The 20,722-nt window shown below is 33.4% G+C and overlaps 1 protein-coding gene across 3 annotated transcripts in view; it reads left to right on the top strand.

Moving 5' to 3' along the window:
* The window catches only part of LEKR1 (leucine, glutamate and lysine rich 1), a 225,258-nt gene that overhangs the window by 90,847 nt on the left and 113,689 nt on the right, over positions 1 to 20,722 (top strand). Inside the window, exons 4-5 of one of the 3 annotated variants that reach the window (XM_025376590.1) lie at positions 1,853 to 1,972; positions 8,991 to 9,166. In XM_025376590.1, the coding sequence (XP_025232375.1) occupies positions 1,853 to 1,972; positions 8,991 to 9,166 (296 nt within the window). Of the gene's footprint in view, positions 1 to 1,852; positions 1,973 to 6,095; positions 6,857 to 8,990; positions 9,167 to 20,722 lie in introns of those variants that run through there. The other 2 variants (XM_025376591.1, XM_025376592.1) reach the window with 2 other exon arrangements.

Raw genomic sequence — 20,722 nt, 5'->3', positions numbered from 1 at the left:
GTAATATGGACATCAATGCTAGGAGAAACGGAAAAAAACATTAAACGTGGTTGCCTTTGGCGGTGGGAATTAGAGTAGAGGCACATGATTACTATTTTTTTTTTATAACTCTTTTAGTCATTGTTACAGTTTGGATGTGGTTTGTCTTCGCCAAAACTCATGATGAAATTTGGGCCTCAATACAGCGTCATTGGGTGGTATGGCTTTGGCTTCGTCGGAGGTGTTTGGGTCATAGGGGCAGATTCTTCATGAATAGATTAATCCCCTCCCTTGTGAGTGAATGGAGTTTTTGCTCTGGCAAGAATGGATTAGTTCCCAAGTTAGCAGGTTGTTAAAATACAGGGGAAGAAGTGCATGGCCACCAGCTTTCAGCCCATTGTCCTTATTCTTTGGCTTGCAAATTAAGAGTCCCTCCAAATCACTTGACTTTCCTTTTGTCAGAGTTGTAGATCTCCAGAGATGTCCCCAGATGCTCCACATTAAAGATACATCCTTTCATTGCTTTTTCCCCCCAGCAATTATTAAGTGTTTACTAGAGAACTAATTCACATTGTCATGGCTGGAAATATTCTCTGATGCTCAATTCCCCTAATCTATAGATTGAGTTGGTTTAAGGTCTCCTTTGTATTACGAGCATTGTTGTTCCTACTGATAGTGACCTCGTTCTTGATTCAGGCAGACAGCTACTATGCTGCCATAAAAACCAATTAGGTGGGAGCTTATTCCTCTGCTGGATTGTGCGGTAACTGGTCTCACCCAAGACTTTCATGTGAGAAGAAGCACATTCTCTTTATCAGGAAATTTCTAGCATTTCTTGTTATTCACAGCTGAGTGTAATGCCTCAGTTCATTTTCAATTGATAATATGTGATAAAAAATGTGTTTTCTTGGCAACCAGTATTTCTGTACATTTATCTTAGAAATAGATTAATAACTGTTTATAGCAACTACATGCTAACACATCTTACTGTCTTTTTAATTAATTAAGCTAAACATCCCATTGCCATGATGTATTAGATCAAGTTTGTAACGTTACCATATTATTCTTTGGACATTGTGAGTTATTGTTACCATGTGGATAAAATGTCAGGCATCTTTTTCCTCATGTAAATTTTACTTTTCATGCTTATATACTTACAGTTTTAATTTTGAACCTAAGTTTTCATTCATTCATTATACCAAAAGTTAACTCATATTCTTCCGAATGACTTCTTACCAAAAGCCACACACAAAAAAAAGAATTTGGCTTCCTTGATTTTTTTTCTCTCTTGCTCCCTTTCTCACCATGTGATCTCTTTGCACATGCCCCCTTCCACTTTCTGCCATAAGTGGAAGAAACATGAGGCCCTCACTGGATGCAGCTATCCAATCTTGAATTTTTCAGTCAACAGAATCATGAGCAAAGTAAACCTTTCTTTCTTTATAAATTACCCAGCCTCAGGTATTCTTTTATAGCAACACAGAATGGACTAAGACAGTAATATTTGACATTTTAAATTTGAACCTGTATTACTTTAAGTGAAAATTAAATTAATATTTTAGTTATGTTGTGATTAATATTTATGTTCATTGTAAACAGTTGAACAATACAAAAGAATATAGAGGAAAAGTTCTGCCTGTCTTCAATATTCTTTACTTTTCCCCCCTGCCCATAAATTCCACTCTCCTCCCCAGGGTTTAGTTCCCAAGATTTGGTCTCTCTATATTTTTTCTGTACATTCATATAGCATATATAAGAGACATAGTTTCTTCTTCTACTCCTTTTTATTAAAAGTAAGTATATTTAAATGGTAACTTAAAAATAGTACATCCATAGGAGAGAATACTTAAGGGATGTTTGTTTATATTTTTAGAATTTACAATGTAGGCATGCAGTTAAAAAATCAACAAAATGAATTTCAGAAAGTAGAGAAACAACTGAGTCATTTGCAAGATGAGTTAAAAATTAAATATAGACAATCATACATCTTCAGGTAAGATTAAAGAACTGAAAATTATAAAGATTGAAAAGATATGCTTAATACTAACTTTGTAAATAGCCAAACATATTTTAGTAATATGGTTTCTTTTCTTTTTTTTTTTTTTGAGATGGAGTCTTGCTCTGTCGCCCAGGCTGGAGTGCAGTGGCTTGACCTCTCACTGCAAGCTCCACCTCCCGGATTCACACCATTCTCCTGCCTCAGCCTCCCAAGTAGCTGGGACTACAGGTGCCTGCCACCACACCCGGCTAATTTTTTGTACTTTTAATAGAGATGGGGTTTCATCATGTTGGCCAGGATGGTCTCGATCTCCTGACCTCGTGATCCACCTGCCTCAGCCTCCCAAAGTGCTGGGATTACAGGTGTGAGCCACCGCGCCCGGCCAGTAATATGGTTTCTATATCTGGTGTGATTGAAAAAAGTGAAACAGCATTACGTTTTCTTTTTTCTTTTTTAAACCATTATCTCAATGAATACTGTTGCTAATTAAATTTAAATTAGACATATACCTTGTTCTATTAGTGCCTTGTTATTGTTCTTATTTTGTGGGTGTCATTTAGAATGAAAGCACAGTAACTAATTCCCCTCTTCACCAATATTTCTTGGTGTAGTTGATCCTCTGAGTGATAGTCCAGTGACAAGAAAAGTAGTAGAATAGGAAAACTTCCTAAATAATATTAACATAGTCCTTAAATTCAGAAATCTCTAGTGTAAAGCATGTCAATTCTGCTTTTATATAATCTTTGGAGGGTTTATAATACCTAACGATAAAATCCAGCATTCTAAAGAAACTAGGAAGTACATTTTCTTTCCTAAAAATTGAATTGAATATTTTGAGAATGTTTATGAGAAAGAATAATTCCTTTTTGAATTGAATAACTTTTAGCTCTTAGAAAAGGGAAAGCAATGAGTTAATTCAACCCGGCAAATGACACAGGTTCTGGATGACTAAAAAAGTATGCTGGGTGAATGTTTTGAATGATAAGTTTTTGCTTTTTATCTAATAATTATTACCAGGAATTTTCTGAAAAAAATTCTGTGGGCCAATAATTTTTAATTCATTATCTGATAATAACCTATTGAACATCTACCTTTTATAAATGCTTTGCACATAACTGATGCTCAATACATAATTTTTGAATGAATCCATGAATGAAATCCACTCACAAAACAAGTGACCATTTTTATCATCAGAAATCCCCTTGATCCTTTCCTAGAAATCTGGTGTTGAACCAACAGGGTAATGCCATTCAGGTGACCTCAACTTTTGTATTTTAATCAGGACTATCAGTATTCACTTTTGGCTTCTGTAATAGCTTTGACCCACATCTGCCGTAGAAGGCTCATCTGATTTATCCACTAGAGCCTTCATGGATGGTAAGATTGACCTTTAAAGGCTGGATTGGGACTAGATCAAATAATTATTGCTGCTTCAGGATATTATGGGACGGATACACTTGATCTTAATTATTTTCATTTTTGCATGTTATCTTCAGTATTTTAAATTTTTGAAGAAACGTAGACATATAAATAGAGTGTTATTTTTATTCTGTATTCTAATTTTGTCATCATTTTGAGTTATACTTTTAACAGCTTATTTTGTTCACGTGTTTTCATAGATCTGTGATTTTTGCTCATTTTTAGCTAAAAGATCACAAATTAGGAGTCTAGGATCTGACTTATATAAAAATAGTATATACTAAAAACAATTTTGGAAGTAACTAGTCAACTAGACACTTAGTACAAATTACAGTTTGTAATAGATGAATAGAAATAATTATTGTTTTTATATTCTCACTGGTAGACATAATGCATTCCATAGAAAAAGGCATACTGTTAAAAATAAAATCAAACCAAATTTCTAGAGTTCATTGACTTTTGTTGCATTAGTGAAAGCTGATTTTAAGCTAGATTATTGATTATTTTAAAAATATTAGGCCATAAAACTTAGTGATTGCTCTGGATAAAGAAAAGGAGCTTATAATCTTCTCTCTTGAAGAGGTAAAGGATTCATGGACCAAAACATGGGATGAAAAAAAAAAGAGGTAAGGGAAAGAAACATGAGCTTTCTACTCAGATATAATCATCTTTATTTATGGAGCCTAAAAGGAACTTTCAGTAGATCGGTGAACTATGTTTCGGGGTCCATTGCTGTTTTTAAATTCTTCTCTCATTTGTTTAATTACAATTGGGCTTAATCACTAGCCTTCAGCAAAGTATTCTTTCATGTTCTGTGTTTTCCGTGACATCACTTCCAGCCTGTGTCTTGCAAGGGCTCAGCATATTAGTTGGCACATTGGTTGGCTCAGCACATCTGTTACTCAGAATAAAGTGTTTTTTGAAAATGCAAATTAATTGTAGAAGGCCTATAAAGTAGCTATTAAAAACCTGAATGAAATATAGATATACTTCACCTCACAAAGTTGTGTTTAAGTTCAATATTCCAAATCAGACCATATTTGAAATATTCTATCAGTATTTACTTTTAGAGGATTATTTTGAATCTTTTTAAAATTATTTGAAATAAAGAGTATTTATCCTTTAATTTTTCTTATTTGTAAAGCTAGACCTTGTCATCTCTAGAATTTTCAATGTCAACTCCAAAAATTTCTCTTGCAGCTCTTTCACTTTCACTTCACTTCTTCAGTCTAATTAAGGATGCTAGTATTTTTTCTTATTTTCCCAACCATATTTTGGCTTTACTTTGTTTTCTATCCTTGATCCCAAGTTTATTACCCCATACCTTTTTAAAAACATACTCATTGAGATACAATTTGCACACCACAGAATTCACCTATCATAAGGAGGCAATTTATTTTTAATAAACCTACAGAGTGGTGCCACCAAATATTAGCTATTAGATTGGCAACCATATCCAATATTAGAACACTTGACTCATTCCAAAAAAGACCCTCCAGACCCTCATGCCATCTTCAATCAATCTCTGTGCTCACCTCCAGCTCACCAGGCAACTAACCTTTCTCTTTCTATAGATTTACACTTTTCTGGACATTTCAGATATATAGAATCATACAATATGTGGTCTTTACATCTGGCTTTTACTAATTATGTTTTTGAGGTTCATTCATGTTGTGACACTTATCCATACTTTTGTTCCTTTTTATTGCTGAATAGTATTCCACTGTATGGATATACCACATTTTATTTATCCATTTACCAGTTGATGGATATTTGGATTGTTTCCACTTGTTGGTGCTTATGAATAATGCTGCTGTAAACATTCATATACAAGTCTTTCTGTGGATATGTTTTCAGTTCTTTGGAGTAGATACCTAAGTGTGGAATCACTAGGTCATATGATTAATCTATATTTAATTTTTTCTTTTTTTTGAGTCGGAGTCTTGCTTTGTCACCCAGGCTGGAGTGCAGTGGCACAATCTTGGCTCGCTGCAACCTCCGCCTCCCTGGTTCATGCCATTCTCCTGCTTCAGCCTTCTGAGTAACTGGGACTACAGGTGCCTGCCACCAAGCCCAGCTAATTTTTTGTATTTTTAGTAGAGATGGGGTTTCACTGTGTTAGCCAGGATGGTCTCAATCTCCTGACCTCGTGATCTGCCTACCTCGGCCTCCCAAAAGTGCTGGGATTACAGGCATGAGCCACCGTGCCCAGTAAATCGATATTTAATTTTTTTAACTGCCAACCTGTTTTCCAAAGAGGCTGCACATTTTACATTCCCACACCATGAATGAGGATTCCGGTTTCTCCATGTTTTTGTCAACATCCATGTTTTTGTCAACACTTACTATTGTCTGTCTGTTTTGTTGTAGTCATTCTAGTGGGTGTAAAATAGTATCTCATTGTGGCTTTGATTTGTGTTTCCCAAATTACTAATGATATTGAGTATCTTTTCATTTGCTTGTTAATCATTTGTATATCTTATTAGTGAAACATCTACTCAAATATTTTGCCAATTTTTAATGGGTTTATTTTCTTATGTGATTGTAAGAGTTCTTTCTGTATTCTGGATATAAGTCCTTTATATGAAATATGATTTGCAAATATTTTCTCCCAGTGGCTTATCTGTTTATTTTCTTAATAATGTTTTTTGAAAAGCAAAAGTTATTTTTGATGAAATATAATTTATCTGTTTTATAGATTGTGCTTTTGCTGATGTATGTAAGAACTCTGTCTAAGCCTGTCACAAGGATTTTCTCCTGTATTTTCTTCTAAGAGTTTTATAGTTTTAGCTCTTCTTTAGATCTATGATCTATTTCAGCTAACTTTTGTGTATGATATGAGGTAAGGATCTAAATTCATCCTATTTCTTATGGATATTCAATTGTTCCAGCACTGTTTGTTAGAGGCCATTTTTTTTTTCCTTATTGAATTGCCTTGGCATCTTTGCCTAAAATAAATTCACCATAAATGTAAGGGATTATTTTTGGATTTTCTATTCTATTCCATTAATCTATGTCTTATGTCAGTGCCACACTCTCTTAAATACTAGGTTTTTAATAAATTTTAAAATCAAGAAATATAATTCTTCTAACTTCCTTTTTTGTTTTCAAAATTGTTTTTGCTATTCTGGGCCCTCCATAATGAATTTTAGGATCAGCTGGTAAATTTCTGTGAAGTAGCCTGCTGGGACTTTGATAGGTATAGTATTGAATCTATAGATCAATTTGGGGAGAATTTCTACCTTAAAATTTTTGTATCTTTCGATTCATGAATGTGGTATGTTTTTCCATGGAGATCTTTAGCCCTCTCAAAAATATTTTGTTTTCTTTAACTTCTTTTATTACAATTTATTTCTAAGTGTTTTATCTTTTTATGTTATTATGAATGGGACTGTTAATTTTATCTTGGGGATTGGTCATTGTTAATATACAGAAATAAAATTAATTTTTGCGTATGTATTGTGTATCCAGTGACCTTGATGAATTTGTTTATTAATTCTAGTATTTGTGTGTGTGTGTGTGTGTGTGTGTGTGTGTGTCTTTAGGATTTTCTACATAGAGGAGTTTACCAACACTCCAAGTCCTTTTACCTCTATTCATTTAGTTGTATTTACCCTTAAATCCTTTGGCCTTCATGCCTACTTCCAGGTTGTTAAACACTAAATCCTTAGTGAGGAATCCTCAATATTCTGCTTAGGCTCCTTGGTGCTATTCATCTCTTAGCAGCCGTTTTTCTTGCCTCTTATTTCACAGAAAAGGTTAAGGTTACCAATAGAGGCAAATTTATTGTGAACCAGATGATGCTTAAGTTTCAGAGTCTCTCACTTAGGACTTCCTTCCAAGGTTCTGAGAAGGCTTCTGGTGAAAGCAAGATGATTGAGTTGTAATTTGGTTAAAAATTCTCTTTCTACTCAGGTTTTTCCTCTCGCTCACTTTTTAAAAAATTAATTATTTTTTGTGATTCTTCTGTTGTAAGTATACCATTGGAGTAGTCACAGGCATTTGGAGGATCTGAGTAAGGGAAAGTTGACGTAGGAGTACACCATTATAATTGCCATTTGGAAAGATACTTTAGAATGCTTTAATGAAACAAGCAAGCAATTACATTAATTTGGATATATATAGATTTTTAAAATTAAATAAAAGCATTTATAAGCAAATTAAGCAATAGAAATTATTGTGGCCTAAAGAAGCAAGCTGTAACAACTTCTTTGATTACATCAAAGCAAATTTATTAATAGAAAGAGATAATTTTTTAAAGTTCTTGGGTTATTTGATAATCTAATGTAAGGGAGTTAATTATTCAGATACATTGGAGAAAGATTTAAGTTTACACTGATTTTACAGATATGACTAACATCATTGAATGTAACATGCAAATCATAATACACTACTTCAGGCAGACCATCTAAGATAAATTGACCCATGAGTTTCATTATTTCAAAGACAATTTAATCGCTTTCCAAGAAAACTTGAAATGACAAAATCTTATGTATGAGAAAAGTTTAATAAGAATTTCCCCAAATTTGACAATGCTAAGAATTTATGTGGCATTACTGATCATCAAATTACTAATTACTAATTACCAAAGGCCTCCCAGATACAGTGGACTCTATTCAGCCCTTTTCTGCAGACTTAAACACTGATCACTACATTTTTCTTAAAATATTCATATCCCCTGGCTTTTCTGACATTATTCTTTTGGCTTATCTTCTGACTCACTGATGAGTTCCCCCTAGTCTCCTCTGAGGGATTCTTTTTAGTTTCAGTCGCTTAAATGTTTGTGTTGTCCAATGTGTTATCCCTAGCACTTCTCATTTTTCCATTTCTCCAACTGAGGAGGAATTTATTTTATTTACTCTTTCATTCAATATTTGTTGAAAACATATTATGCAGTAGGCACTGTGCTAGATGCTAGAGAGACTGTGATGAGCAAGATAGATATAACCTCTGCCTTATACTCAGGGAAACAAATATTGACATACTCTCATGGCTTCAGTCATCACCTTTTTGCTGCTCTCGAATCTGTGTCTGTATTTTATTTGATTATTAAGATAATTAAAACCAGAATAAAATCACTGAGATGATAAAAATGTGATTACTTTGAGCTGTCAGATTTTATGAAGCAAATGCACTGGATCAGTCACTTTGAATTGTTTTACTTATTATTACCCCAGATTTTTCACTGCCTATATAACCATGGTATGCGGGACAAATGCTGTATAAGACGTTAAGATTCTCATTTAGGATCTAAGACTAAATTGCTCTGACCTAATTTTCTCCACTAAATGCTTACTGTTGAATATAAAAGGATTAATAGAATAAATGTGTATGAAGGTAGTTAGCTGTCTTTCTTTGTAGTTAAAATAATGGCAAAATGGAAGTGAGTTAGAGTGACCATACACTTCAGTTTACCTGAGATATTCCTAGTTTATTTGTTGTTTCAGCATAATATGAATACCACCTTCTGCTTTCAAAATTGTCTCCAATTAGACAGTAGATTATATGGTCACTCTAAAACTATTTTTGGAGAAATTTATTATGCTTACTATTTTTTAAAATCCTATTTTTCTTTTTTTTTTTAAATTTGCAGTCAAAGATTGTCAGAGTACAAATATTTCTGGAATAAGACTCTTTCATTACTTACTTTTACTAAAAGGGAGCTCACCAGTATTAAAAATGAAGTGTATGATAATTACCAAAACTGGACTTCATTGAAAGGAGAAATTTTTCTACAAATTAAATCTATAAGTGAAACAGCCTTGACAGGTTTGTTACATATATTTAGAATATAATTGTCCCTTTTTGGTAAATGGTACATCATAAGTAATAAAATAATGGTATTTCATTTTATTTGATGGGAATTAGGATTAACTTTGTTATCACTTTGTAGAGTAGATGACCATTAAGATCTATTTCAACTCTGAAATTTAATTATTATAGGTTTATCTAAGATAAGCTGTGATACATCTATCTTGAACTATGGCCAGAAGTCTGTTCATTACTGTTAAAACTACTAATTTATGTTTTTAAAACTCCTCTTCTCTTAATGAGTGAGTAGCTCATACTAGGTCAGCCTTCTTATAGATAGCAACTATAAATTCTAGAAAAATAGCTACCTAAAGACAGTAAAGAGTGACCCAAACCAAACACATAATGGAGGGAGTATCAAAAATTAAAAGAAGACATACTAAGTGAAAGATGCCCATTTGAAAAGGCTACATACTATATTATTCCAACTATGAAGTTCTGGAAAAGATAAAACTATGGAATAGTTAAACAATCAGTGGTTGCCACGAGTTCCAGGCAGAGGATAAATGAGAAGAGAAAAGAAGATTTTTAGGGCAGTGAAACTAATCTGTATAATACTACAGTAGTGGAGACATGTCATTATACATTTGTCAAAGTTCATAGAATGTACAACACAAAGAATGAACCCTAATGTAAACTATAAATTTTGGGTAGTAATAATAATGTTGATTCATCAATTGTAACAAGTACTACTCTCCTGAAGGGTGTCCATTGTTGGGGAGGATTTGCGTGTGTGGAGAGAGGGGGATATGGGAATTCTCCATACTTTCTGCTCAAATTTCCTGTGAACCTAAAACTGTTCTAAAAAATAGCCCATTAAAGGTTTTTTTTGTTTGTTTTTTGTTTTTTGTTTTTAATGTTGAAAGAAATGCATGGCAGTGAGTGAATTTTTTCTTTTTAAGGATATCGGACTGAGAGCAGGACACAGTTTGCTCCATGCAAAGAAGCTAAAAATCTGATAGAAAATTGTAGACTAGAGGATAGAGATCAAGGCAACCTCACTCTCTGAGAAGTAAAGGGATATCCCAGAGAAGTGAAAGCCAGAGAAACAGAGCTCAAATTTTGCATATAAACTCTTTCCAAATCTCAGGCTTATCCCTGAAATAATGTGCTCAAGGAAGATGCTAAATAGTCCATCTGAAACTAAAGTAATTGATATTTTAGCTGTCACCTACCCTACGGGAAACAGATTTAACACTTGAAGTTTAGCTAGATTAACTCCTTGTTAAAACAATGCAAGAAAAAATAAATACTCTTTGCAAGAACATAAGAATCCAGAGTCTCTGTAACATAACACCCACAATGTTTAGTATACAATCCAAAATTACTCATAACCAAAAGAGTAGAGACTGGTTGACTCAGATGATATAATTAGCTGGCCAGGATTTCAAATTAGCTATCATAACAGTGCTCAAGGATATAAAGGAAAATATGCTAGTAAGGAATAAAAAGAAAATCTGAGTAAGCAACTATTAAAAAGTGAGAAATTCAAGAATTGAAAAATATGGTGTCTGAAATAAAATTTCACTGGATGGACTTTTATAGCATATTGCATTTACAGAAAAAAGAATCAGTGAATTTTAAAATAAATCAATAGAAATTATTCAATTTAAAGAGAGAGATAAACATTGAAAAAAACTGAATGGAGCCCCAGCATCCTCGGGAAAGAATAAAATGCACCATAAGTGACAAATATGAGTAAATATAAAAGACTCCTTTTCTTTTAAATTTTTTAAAACTCACATGCTTATTTAAAGCAAGCATTATTATTTTGTAGGGCTTATAAAGTGTGTCAATGTAACATGACAATTAGAGTCTAAAGGTTGGAGAGGTGGATAAATGGATTCATTTGGTTACACTATATTTGTATTTTATGTGACATGGTAGAATATTTAAACCAATAAATTAAGTAGTATAGTATAATTTCTAGAGCAACTACTAAAAAATTAAATACAGAAACATGTAGCTAAAAAGCTAATACATAATTTAAAAGATAACTCTTTAAAAAGTATTCAAACAATCCAAAAGATGGCATTTTAAACATCATCTAAGATTTATGCAGTAATCAAATCAGTATAGTGCTGGCATATGGATCAACGAAGATGAATGGAACAAGATAGCCTGATAAATGACCCTACTTATATAATCAATTGACTTTTGACAAAGACACCAAAACAATCCAATGAGAAAAAGAAAGTCTTTCAACAAATTGTGCTAGAACAACTGAATACCCATGTAGAAAAATATACCTCAACTTCTGCCTCACACCATACATGAGAATTAATTTAGGATAAATCATAACCTAAATGCAAAGGATAAAATTATAAAACTACTAGAAGAAACGTAACAAAATATCTTCATGACTTGATGGTAAATGAAGATTTTATGGATAGGACATAGAAGTAAGAACTATAAAAAAATGAAAATTGGTGAATTAGATTTTATCATCATTAAAACATCTGTTCATCAGAAGCTATCAGTACGAAAATGAATAGTTAAATCACAGAGAAAATATTTACAAAATGTGTGACAAAGAACTGTTGTCCAAGTTACATAAAGAATGCCTACAAGTCAATAATAAAAGTATTCAATCAAAAATGACCAAAAGATCTGAACAGACACTTTACACAGGAAGATACATAAATGGCTAATAAAGACACAAAAATGTTCTCAACATTATTAGCTCGTCTGATTGGCTAAAATGAAACGGTCTGATGGCAGCAGATGTTACTAAGTAGAGTACTGGAATCCTTGTACAAATTTGTGAGAATGTAAAATGCTACAGCCACTTAGAGAAAAGATCTGACAGTTTCCCATTAAGCTAAATATACATTTATCCAAAGACCCTGAAATTCCACCCTTTGGTATTTACCCAAGAAACGTGAAAACATATGTCCACAAGATACTTATATGAGAATATTCAGCAACTTTATTCAAGCTTAATTCAAAATATCCTAAAACTGCAAAAAGCTCAGGAGTACATCAGTAGTAGAATGGGTTCTCTAAAAGAAAACAGTTGGATATATTCAGTGGAATATGTAATGAACTGCAGATAATGTAGTAGCATGGATAATCCTCAAAAATATTATGCTACTTGAAAGTAGCCTTACACAAATAATACATATTGTATTATTTCATTTATACAATGTTCTAGAAACAGGCAAAACTAATCTACAGAGGGGAAGAAACAGAACAACAGAACAGTGGTTGCCATAGAGGATAGGATTGACTGGAAAAGCACAAAGGCACTTTCTTTGATGATAGTAATTCTTTATGTTTTGATAGGGATTTGCATTACACAGGTCGATGCATTTCCCAAAACTCATCTATTGGTGCATTTGAGATTTGTACATTTCTGTAGGTAAATTTACTCGAAAAGAAATATATCCAAATGTTGAACTCTATCTCTATGATGAAATGTTTAGGAGAGAAGTATATTTATGTGTGCAACTTACCTTGATATTCATAGGATGGATTGATGGATGTATAAAGGGTTTGATAGATATATAATTACATGATAAAGCAAATATAGTAAAATATTAATTGTAGAATCTAAGTAGTGTGTATATTTGTGTCCAGTATACAATTATTTTAACTTCTCTATATGTTTTAAAACTTTCATAGTTAAATGTTGGGAAAAAATCATGTTAAACCGTGAAACTTTAATTTCACTTACCAACAATTTTGTTATATAATATGTGCCTTCAGAAATACATTTTATATGACAATATGCTTTTAAATTTGAAATTTAACTTTAATAATTAAATGTAGGCAAATAGAGGAATATTGTAACAAACATGTAAAAAGTATGTCTATATTAAGCCGAGTGTGGTTCATGCCTAGCACTATGGGAAACTGAGGTAAGTCAATAGCTTGAGCTCAAGAGTTTGAGACCAGCCTGGGCAACATGGCAAAGCCCTGTCTCTACTAAAAATACAAAAATTAGCTGGGTGTGGTGGTGCACACCTGTGACCCCAGCTACTTGTGAGGCTGAGGCATGAGAATTGCTTGAACCTGGGAAGTGGAGGTTGCAGTGAACATGTCACTGCACTCCAGCCTGGGTGACAGAGTGAGACTAGCTCAAAAAAAAAAAAAAAACAAAGGGGATATCTACATTATTAAATGGAGCAGGCCAGGCGTGGCTCACGCCTGTAATCCCAGCACTTTGGGAGGCTGAGACGGGCGGATCACGAAGTCAGGAGATCGAGACCATCCTGGCTAACAGGATAAAACCCTGTCTCTACTAAAAATACAAAAAATTAACTGGGCGTGGTGGTGGGTGCCTGTAGTCCCAGCTACTTGGGAGGCTGAGGCAGGAGAATGGCATGAACCTGGGAGGCAGAACTTATGGTGAGCAGAGATTGCACCACTGTACTCCAGCCTGGGTGACAGCGCAAGACTCTGTCTCAAAAAAAAAAAAAAAAGGAACAGACACTGAGAGTGTTCTAGTCATATTCTTTGGACCTTTAGTGTTCTTCTGCTGACTTTTAACTTCCAGTATCTGCATATCTGTGCCAGAGGAATCTTGCTTCTGCCACAGTTAATAATATAGATATACTTTACATAATTGTATTTCATTTTGTAAATATACTATATATTATGCATCATTTCCATTATTTGAACATTCGTATGTGTCTTTTTTTGGATATATGTTTTTGTTCATTTTTGGGTGAATACCTAGGAGTGGAATGGCTGAATTGTATAGTAGGGTATATTCAACATTTTAAGAAACTACCCAAGGCTTTTCCAAAGTGGTTATTCCTTTCACATTTTTACCAGCAGTGTATGAGAGCTCTAGTTGTTGCATATCTTTGCCAACACTTAGTATTGTCAGTCTCTTTCATTTTATTCTTTGTAATGAGGTATTCATATAAAAGATATGAATGTACGTGTAAAATAGTCGTCTTGGTAATTTTCTCATTTTTGAGTGTCTTGTCACATCTTATAGAATACTTACCTCATAATATCAATAGTTGTGAATTCAATCATGCTAGACTTGCAGAGACATCAACTCTAATGCTTTGTTTTCATTTGTGTTGCATTATTAATATTTTCTGTAATCCATATTTTCTTTTTCAGGAAACTTTTAAGGCAACTATCCATTTTAGGACTGTTAATTAAACCACATAGCTCGGAACAGTTATATCAGTTATATACTGCAGTGTATCACAATCTTAGAAAAATAACAAAAAAGGAGACACTGACGCCCCCTCTGTGTAGAGGAACAACCCTCCTCTCTCAGAAAGCTTCACTCACTTTATTCTCCCTGCATGTGACCTGTGGCCATGACTGTGCAATATGTGAAAAGAGGGAGGCCCTTCAGATTCATGCAGGGGAAATTGACTAAGGGTCTCCCAAACAAGTAGCTGTCCCTTCTTGTAATTGAAAGTCTCAGTTCATATGCCACCTCCTCAAAAACATCTTTGCTGACTGCCCTAGTTAAAGTTGTCTTCCTTTATAGTCCTTCTCTATCCTGATTTTCTCTTTGATTTTTAATAATATTTACTACTACCAGAAATATTCATTTATTGATTTATGTGTTTACTGCCAGTCTCCTCCTACTGGTTGTAATCTCAGTGAAAACAGGAATTTTGATTGTTTTGCTGAATGCTATATTACTAGTGTTTTAAGAGAATTGAACCTGTCACATAGTAGGTGCTCAGTGAACTTTGTGGAATTGAAGTGGAAGTTAAAGTACACTCACATTTTCATAGTCAGATTCCTGATAATATTTATATTAGGTTTTGGAACCTCTGAGTATCCTCTAAGATTTCTTAGTAGTGCTTACATATTCTATAATCTGGAAAGGGAGGAGAGGCTTCATTCATTAGCTACACTTGCCTGAAAACCAAGAGCAAATTTAATGTAGGCTATTATCAGTAGTACAATTTCAAATTGGATTTTAAAAATCAGTTTGAAAGTTTTTTATTGAATTTACAAGAGGAAAATATAAACACTTAATAATTAGTTTTTCCCAAATTCAAAAGGATATAAGGATTGTTGCAATCATAAACATAAAACAACCACAATATAAAAACATAGAAAATACAGAAGAGGGGCAAAAAAGAAGAAAAATTTACATAAATCATCTATAATATCATGACACAGAGATAACTGCTGTTAACATTTTGATACAGAGTTTTCTAAACTCTTTTCTGTGCGTATATATACATATATATACACACTTAAAATATATCATGAAAATATAGTCATGCCAATTAACTACGTTGACAGTATTTTATTATAGGCATGTATTTTATTTAACTAATTTTCTATTCCTGGACATTTAGGTTGATCACAGTTTTGCTATTGTAAATAAGGCTTCACTGAACATCTTTATACATGCATATTTATTATTTTATCCTGTTTTTTTCTTTAACATAGTGAATTCCTAGAAGTGGAATTGCAGAATCAAAGTATATGCCCATTTTGCTTTTCATTTGCGAGTGTTACATTTTATATTTTATTGAACATGAAGAAATACGAGTTAGTTTTCAACCCTTGACTTTTATATTTACCATTATAGTATACCACTTTGCCTCAGAAGCTGAAGGACCTTGTTTAGAAGTTACACAATGGTGATGACAGAAGCTCTAAGGTGGAAATGCACACACGAGGAAAGTATATTCAATTCCCAAGCAAGAGCTTGGTGAACACAACAGATGGGGTGTGTCAAACTGAAGCTATATTATTATAAGAGCTTTTTTCACCTTTAAAAAAACTTTCTTCTTAGTGCTATCAGAACAGTCAAATTTCCAGGGCATGGATGTACAAATATGTGCAAATACATGTAAAACTTGAAAGGTGCTGATGCTTGCCTTTTTACAGTTTCTTTGATCAATTTGAACACATTTTAAATTTAACAGCAATCCTAGTAACTACATAAACATGCCAATTTTGTAGCATAAAATTTTAAGCAAATAATCTATATCTTAAGTATAGAAAAAATAAATTGAATGTAATGTTTTTAAAGGATAATTCTAGTAAAACTTGAGGAACTATATCCCACTTACATGAAAAGATGACCAGGAGCCTAAGAAGCAGGCAGACCTTTGCTTTCCCATAGGTTAGCCACCAACCACATGGGGCTATTGAGCACTTGAAATGTGGATATAGCCTTTTGTTGAAATAACATTTTGGATATGTGGAATGAAATAAAATACACTATTAAAATTAATTTTTGTGTTTCTTCTTATATTTTTAATATGGCTACTGGAAATTTAAAATTATATGTGTGGTTTGCATTATATATATTTCTATTGGAGATGACTAGTGTGGATAAACAGTGAAATGAACATTTTAACATACAAAAATTTGTAAATGTTATAATTTATTTGATATTCACAAAAATGATTAGGACGATGTGAATTATAGCTGAAGAACACTTTAACAGTCACTCTTAATCCTAACCTGTTAATGTTTTTTTCTAGTTGTCTTTATTATTGAATTCGTCTTTTACTTAAATTTGTTAAACAAACACTATTCAGAGTCAGGAATGTTAGAACTCTTGGCAGAAATCAGGAAAAATTTGGAGGGGAACGTAGGATCCTTGATGGCGTTGCCCTTGTACAGACTTACCACCATGCCTGGAGAAGGGCACACAAGCCAATATATCTGCGCTCAACCATGCTGGCCTCTGTGCTGCAGCTTGAATTCTTAATACATAAAGATATATAGGCATCCTAAGAGCAGGTCTCTAAGAGTCAGCCAAAGTTTGTATCCTGACTCTGCCACTTAAAAAAAACCTGAGACTTCAGTGTCCTCATTTATACAATGAGAACTCACATATACACACACACACCCCCCATATGCCTAGCAGAATAAGGAAGCAAGATATGTTAGCTATAACTATTCTTTTTTATTCTAAAGTCTGTGTTTTTCCTATCATATTCGTTTCTCATTTCTATTGCCGAATGTTTCATTGTAATGGGTTTATAGCTTTTCTCCTAAATAAAGTAACAAAAAGGGTTTTCACATGTAGTTTTTTAAAAATCTACATAATTAGACCAGAAAAATATACTCAACTGATTTTTGATAAGGACACACAGGCAATTCAGTGGAGGAAGAATAGCCTCTTCAACAAATGATGCTGGAACAATTGAATATCCTTAGGTTAAAAAAAAGAGAGCCTTGTCCTAAAGTGCGTACTTTTTACAAAAACTAACTCATTGGATTAACCACAGACTTAAATAGAAAATATGAAACTTTTAGGGAAAAAAAAAATCTTTGGGGCCTAGGATTAGGCAAAGAGTTCTTAAACTTGAACTAAAATCATCATACCTAAAAGGGAAAATTGATAAATTGGATCTCAGTAAAATTTAAGAACTTTTACAGAGTGTAGTAGCACGTGCCTATAGTCCCAGCTACTCAGGAAGCTGAGGTGGGAGGATTGCTTAATCCCAGGAGTTTGAGGCTGCCATGCTCTATGATCATACCCGTGAGCAGCCACTGCACTCCAGTGTGGACAACATTGCAAGACCCTGTCCTAAAAAAAAAAAAAAAAAAAAAAAAAAAAAAATTTGCTCTGTGAAAGACCTGTTAAAAAGGATAAAAAGCTACAGTACAGACTGGGAGAAAATACTTGCAAATCACATATCCAACAAAGGATTTATATGTAGAATAAATAACTCCCAAAATTCTATATTAAAAAAATTCAATTAAAAAAATGGGCAAAAGATATTGGTAGAAATTTAACCAAAGATGAAATATAGATGGCAAATAAGTACATGAAAAAAATGTTCAACATCATTAGCCATCAGGAAAATGCAAAACTACAATTAAATACAACTACACATTTATTAGAATGTCTAAAATTGAAAAGACTGACCATACTAAGTGTTGACATGGATCAAAGAAACCAGTTTTCTCAGCACTGCTGGTAGGAATATAAAATGGTTCAGCCATTCTAGAAAATAATTTTGCAATTACCTCTGAAATTGAAGATGCACTTACCACATGACCCAACATTTGTACTCTTGGGCATTTATCCCAAATAAATGATAACCTATGTTCTCAAAAATACTTGTATGTAAATGTTCATAGCAGCTATAGTCATAATAGCCCAAAATTGGAAACAACCCAAATGTCCTTCAATGGATGAAAGAAAAACATCCTATGTCCATACCATGTAATACTACTCAGCAACAGAAGGAAGCAAATTATTAATATGTGTAACAACTTGAATGAACCTCAGCTAAATTATGCTTAGTGAAAATAGTCTCAAAAGTTTACATAAGATATGATTTTGTTTATATAGCATTCTTGAAATAACAAAATTATAAGTGTTGAGAACAGATTAGTGGTGGCCAGGGATTAGGGATGGTGGGGATAGTGGTAGGTTTGGCTATAAAGGAATTGCAGGGATCAACTTTGTGGTAATAGAGCAATTCTGTATTTTGATTGTGTTGATACGTAATGAAGCTACATTTATGATAAAATTGCATGGAACTATACATACACACACACACACACACGAGTGTGTATACAATTGGTAAAATCGGAGTGAGTTCTGTGGATTTTACCGATGCAATTTTCTAGTTTTGACAGTGTGCTACAGTTATACAAAACGTCAACAAGGGAAGAAGTGAGGTGGCGTTAAGGTTGAATAGGAACTCCCTACACATTTCTTTGCAACTTTCTGTAAATTTATATTTATTTCAAAATAAAAAGTTTTTTAGGTTGTTTTTTGTTTGTTTGTTTGTTTTTTGTTTTTTGAGATGGAGTCTTGCTCTGTTATCCAGGCTGGAGTGCAGTGGCATGATTACTCACTGCAACCTCTGCCTCCCAGGTTCAAGCTATTCTCCTGCCTCAGCCTCCAGAGTAGCTGGGACTACAGGTACATGCCACCACCCTCGGCTAATTTTTGTATTTTTAGTAGTGACAGGGTTTTGCCATGTTGGCCAGGCTGGTTTCGAACTCCTGACCTCAGGTGATCCACCTGCCTCGGCCTCCCAAAGTGCTGGGATTACAGGCGTGAGCCACCAGCTATTGATTTTTTTATTTCTTTATTTAGTAAATCTGGTCACTGAGTCTTTTTCCCTATTATTGTAATCAAACTGTGAAGTTTTGTGAATTAAGAATCACACTGTGTTTGTAACATCAGAATGCCTTGATAATAAAGTTATAGAGGTTTCCTAATAATATAATGACCTAGCATAATTTTGAGTTCCTTTGCCTAAGCTCACAGGACTAATAGAAAAACAAAGAAAAAAACTTATCAAGGTAAAGAAATTGATTGCATAGCTTAATAGTAATAATTGTATTTGCATTAGCTGGTGAATTATGTGATAATACTTATTCTAAAAGCTAAAAACATGTATTGGCTATAAATTTTGATAATAGTACAAACATTTTAAATAACAAGTATTCTAAAATATAGTGTGATGGGCTGAATTGTGTCCCCCTCCTCAAATTCATATATTGAAATGTTAAAGTCCTAATCTCCAGTACCTCCTACAGTAACTGTATTTGGAGATAAAGTTTTTAAAGAGGTCATTAGGGTAGCCCCTAATCCAATCTGACTGGTGTCATAAGAAGAAGAAATCTGTACACAGACACCTACAGACACCATGTGAATACACAGGGAAAAGGCAGCCACCTGCAAGCCTAAGGAGAGAGACCTGGAACAGATCCTTCCTTCGCTGTCCAGGAAGGAACCAATCCTGCTGACACCATGATCTCAGATTTCTAGTCTCTGGAGCTGTGAGAAAATAAATTTCTGTTGTTTAAGCACTCAATCTGTGGTACTTTCTTTCAGCAGCCCTAGCAAACTAATAAATGTAGTAAACCCCATATATATTGCACAATATTATTCAGTTACTTTAAAAGATTTGCATGTTAAAATTAGGCTTTAAAATCAAAGTCCAAAACTAAAATAACATTCCTAGAAAAGGGAATTGCTTAATATTTTCTTGCTGTTAATGTATGCTGAATATTGAGTAGCAGGTATGAGTAAAATATTTCCTATTCTAGCAAATGATTATCACTTTACGTAATTGACATTTTTAAAAATGAAGTTTTTATAGATGAAATTTTCTTAAACAAGAGCATACTTATTTTAATAAAATAAATTTCAGGAAAAATATTTTTACCAAGGCAGAATACTTATCAGGTGAATTCCACTCCCCAAACAACTATTGACTGAATAGTTGTTGAACTTTTAAAATTCAAATCTAGAATTAGGCTTAGAAATGTAGTCCACATTTTTCACAAAATTGATTAAATTAGGGATAGAATTGATTGATTCATTTATTCAATTAAAAATGTTTCTTTTGGATATGTGTTTTAACTGCCTATCCTACTCTGAGATTTAAAAATGTGGGGCTCAAAATGCCTGCCTCTGAAATGAAGACAGATAAACACATATTCAGGATCTTCAGCTAGTGGTATATCAAAAACAATCTAGAAATTTTGCTCAGCAATGCCTTTACTAATTTATTAGGCATTTATTGAGCTCTTGTTAATCCTAAGACATCATGGTAGAAATAATGGGGGAAATAGAAATGAATAAGATAC

Source organism: Theropithecus gelada, chromosome 2 (genome assembly GCF_003255815.1).
Source record: "Theropithecus gelada isolate Dixy chromosome 2, Tgel_1.0, whole genome shotgun sequence".
Classification (NCBI taxonomy): domain Eukaryota; kingdom Metazoa; phylum Chordata; class Mammalia; order Primates; family Cercopithecidae; genus Theropithecus; species Theropithecus gelada.
The sequence above is the reverse complement of the archived record's forward strand: the minus strand, read 5'-3'. Positions and strand labels throughout refer to the sequence as shown.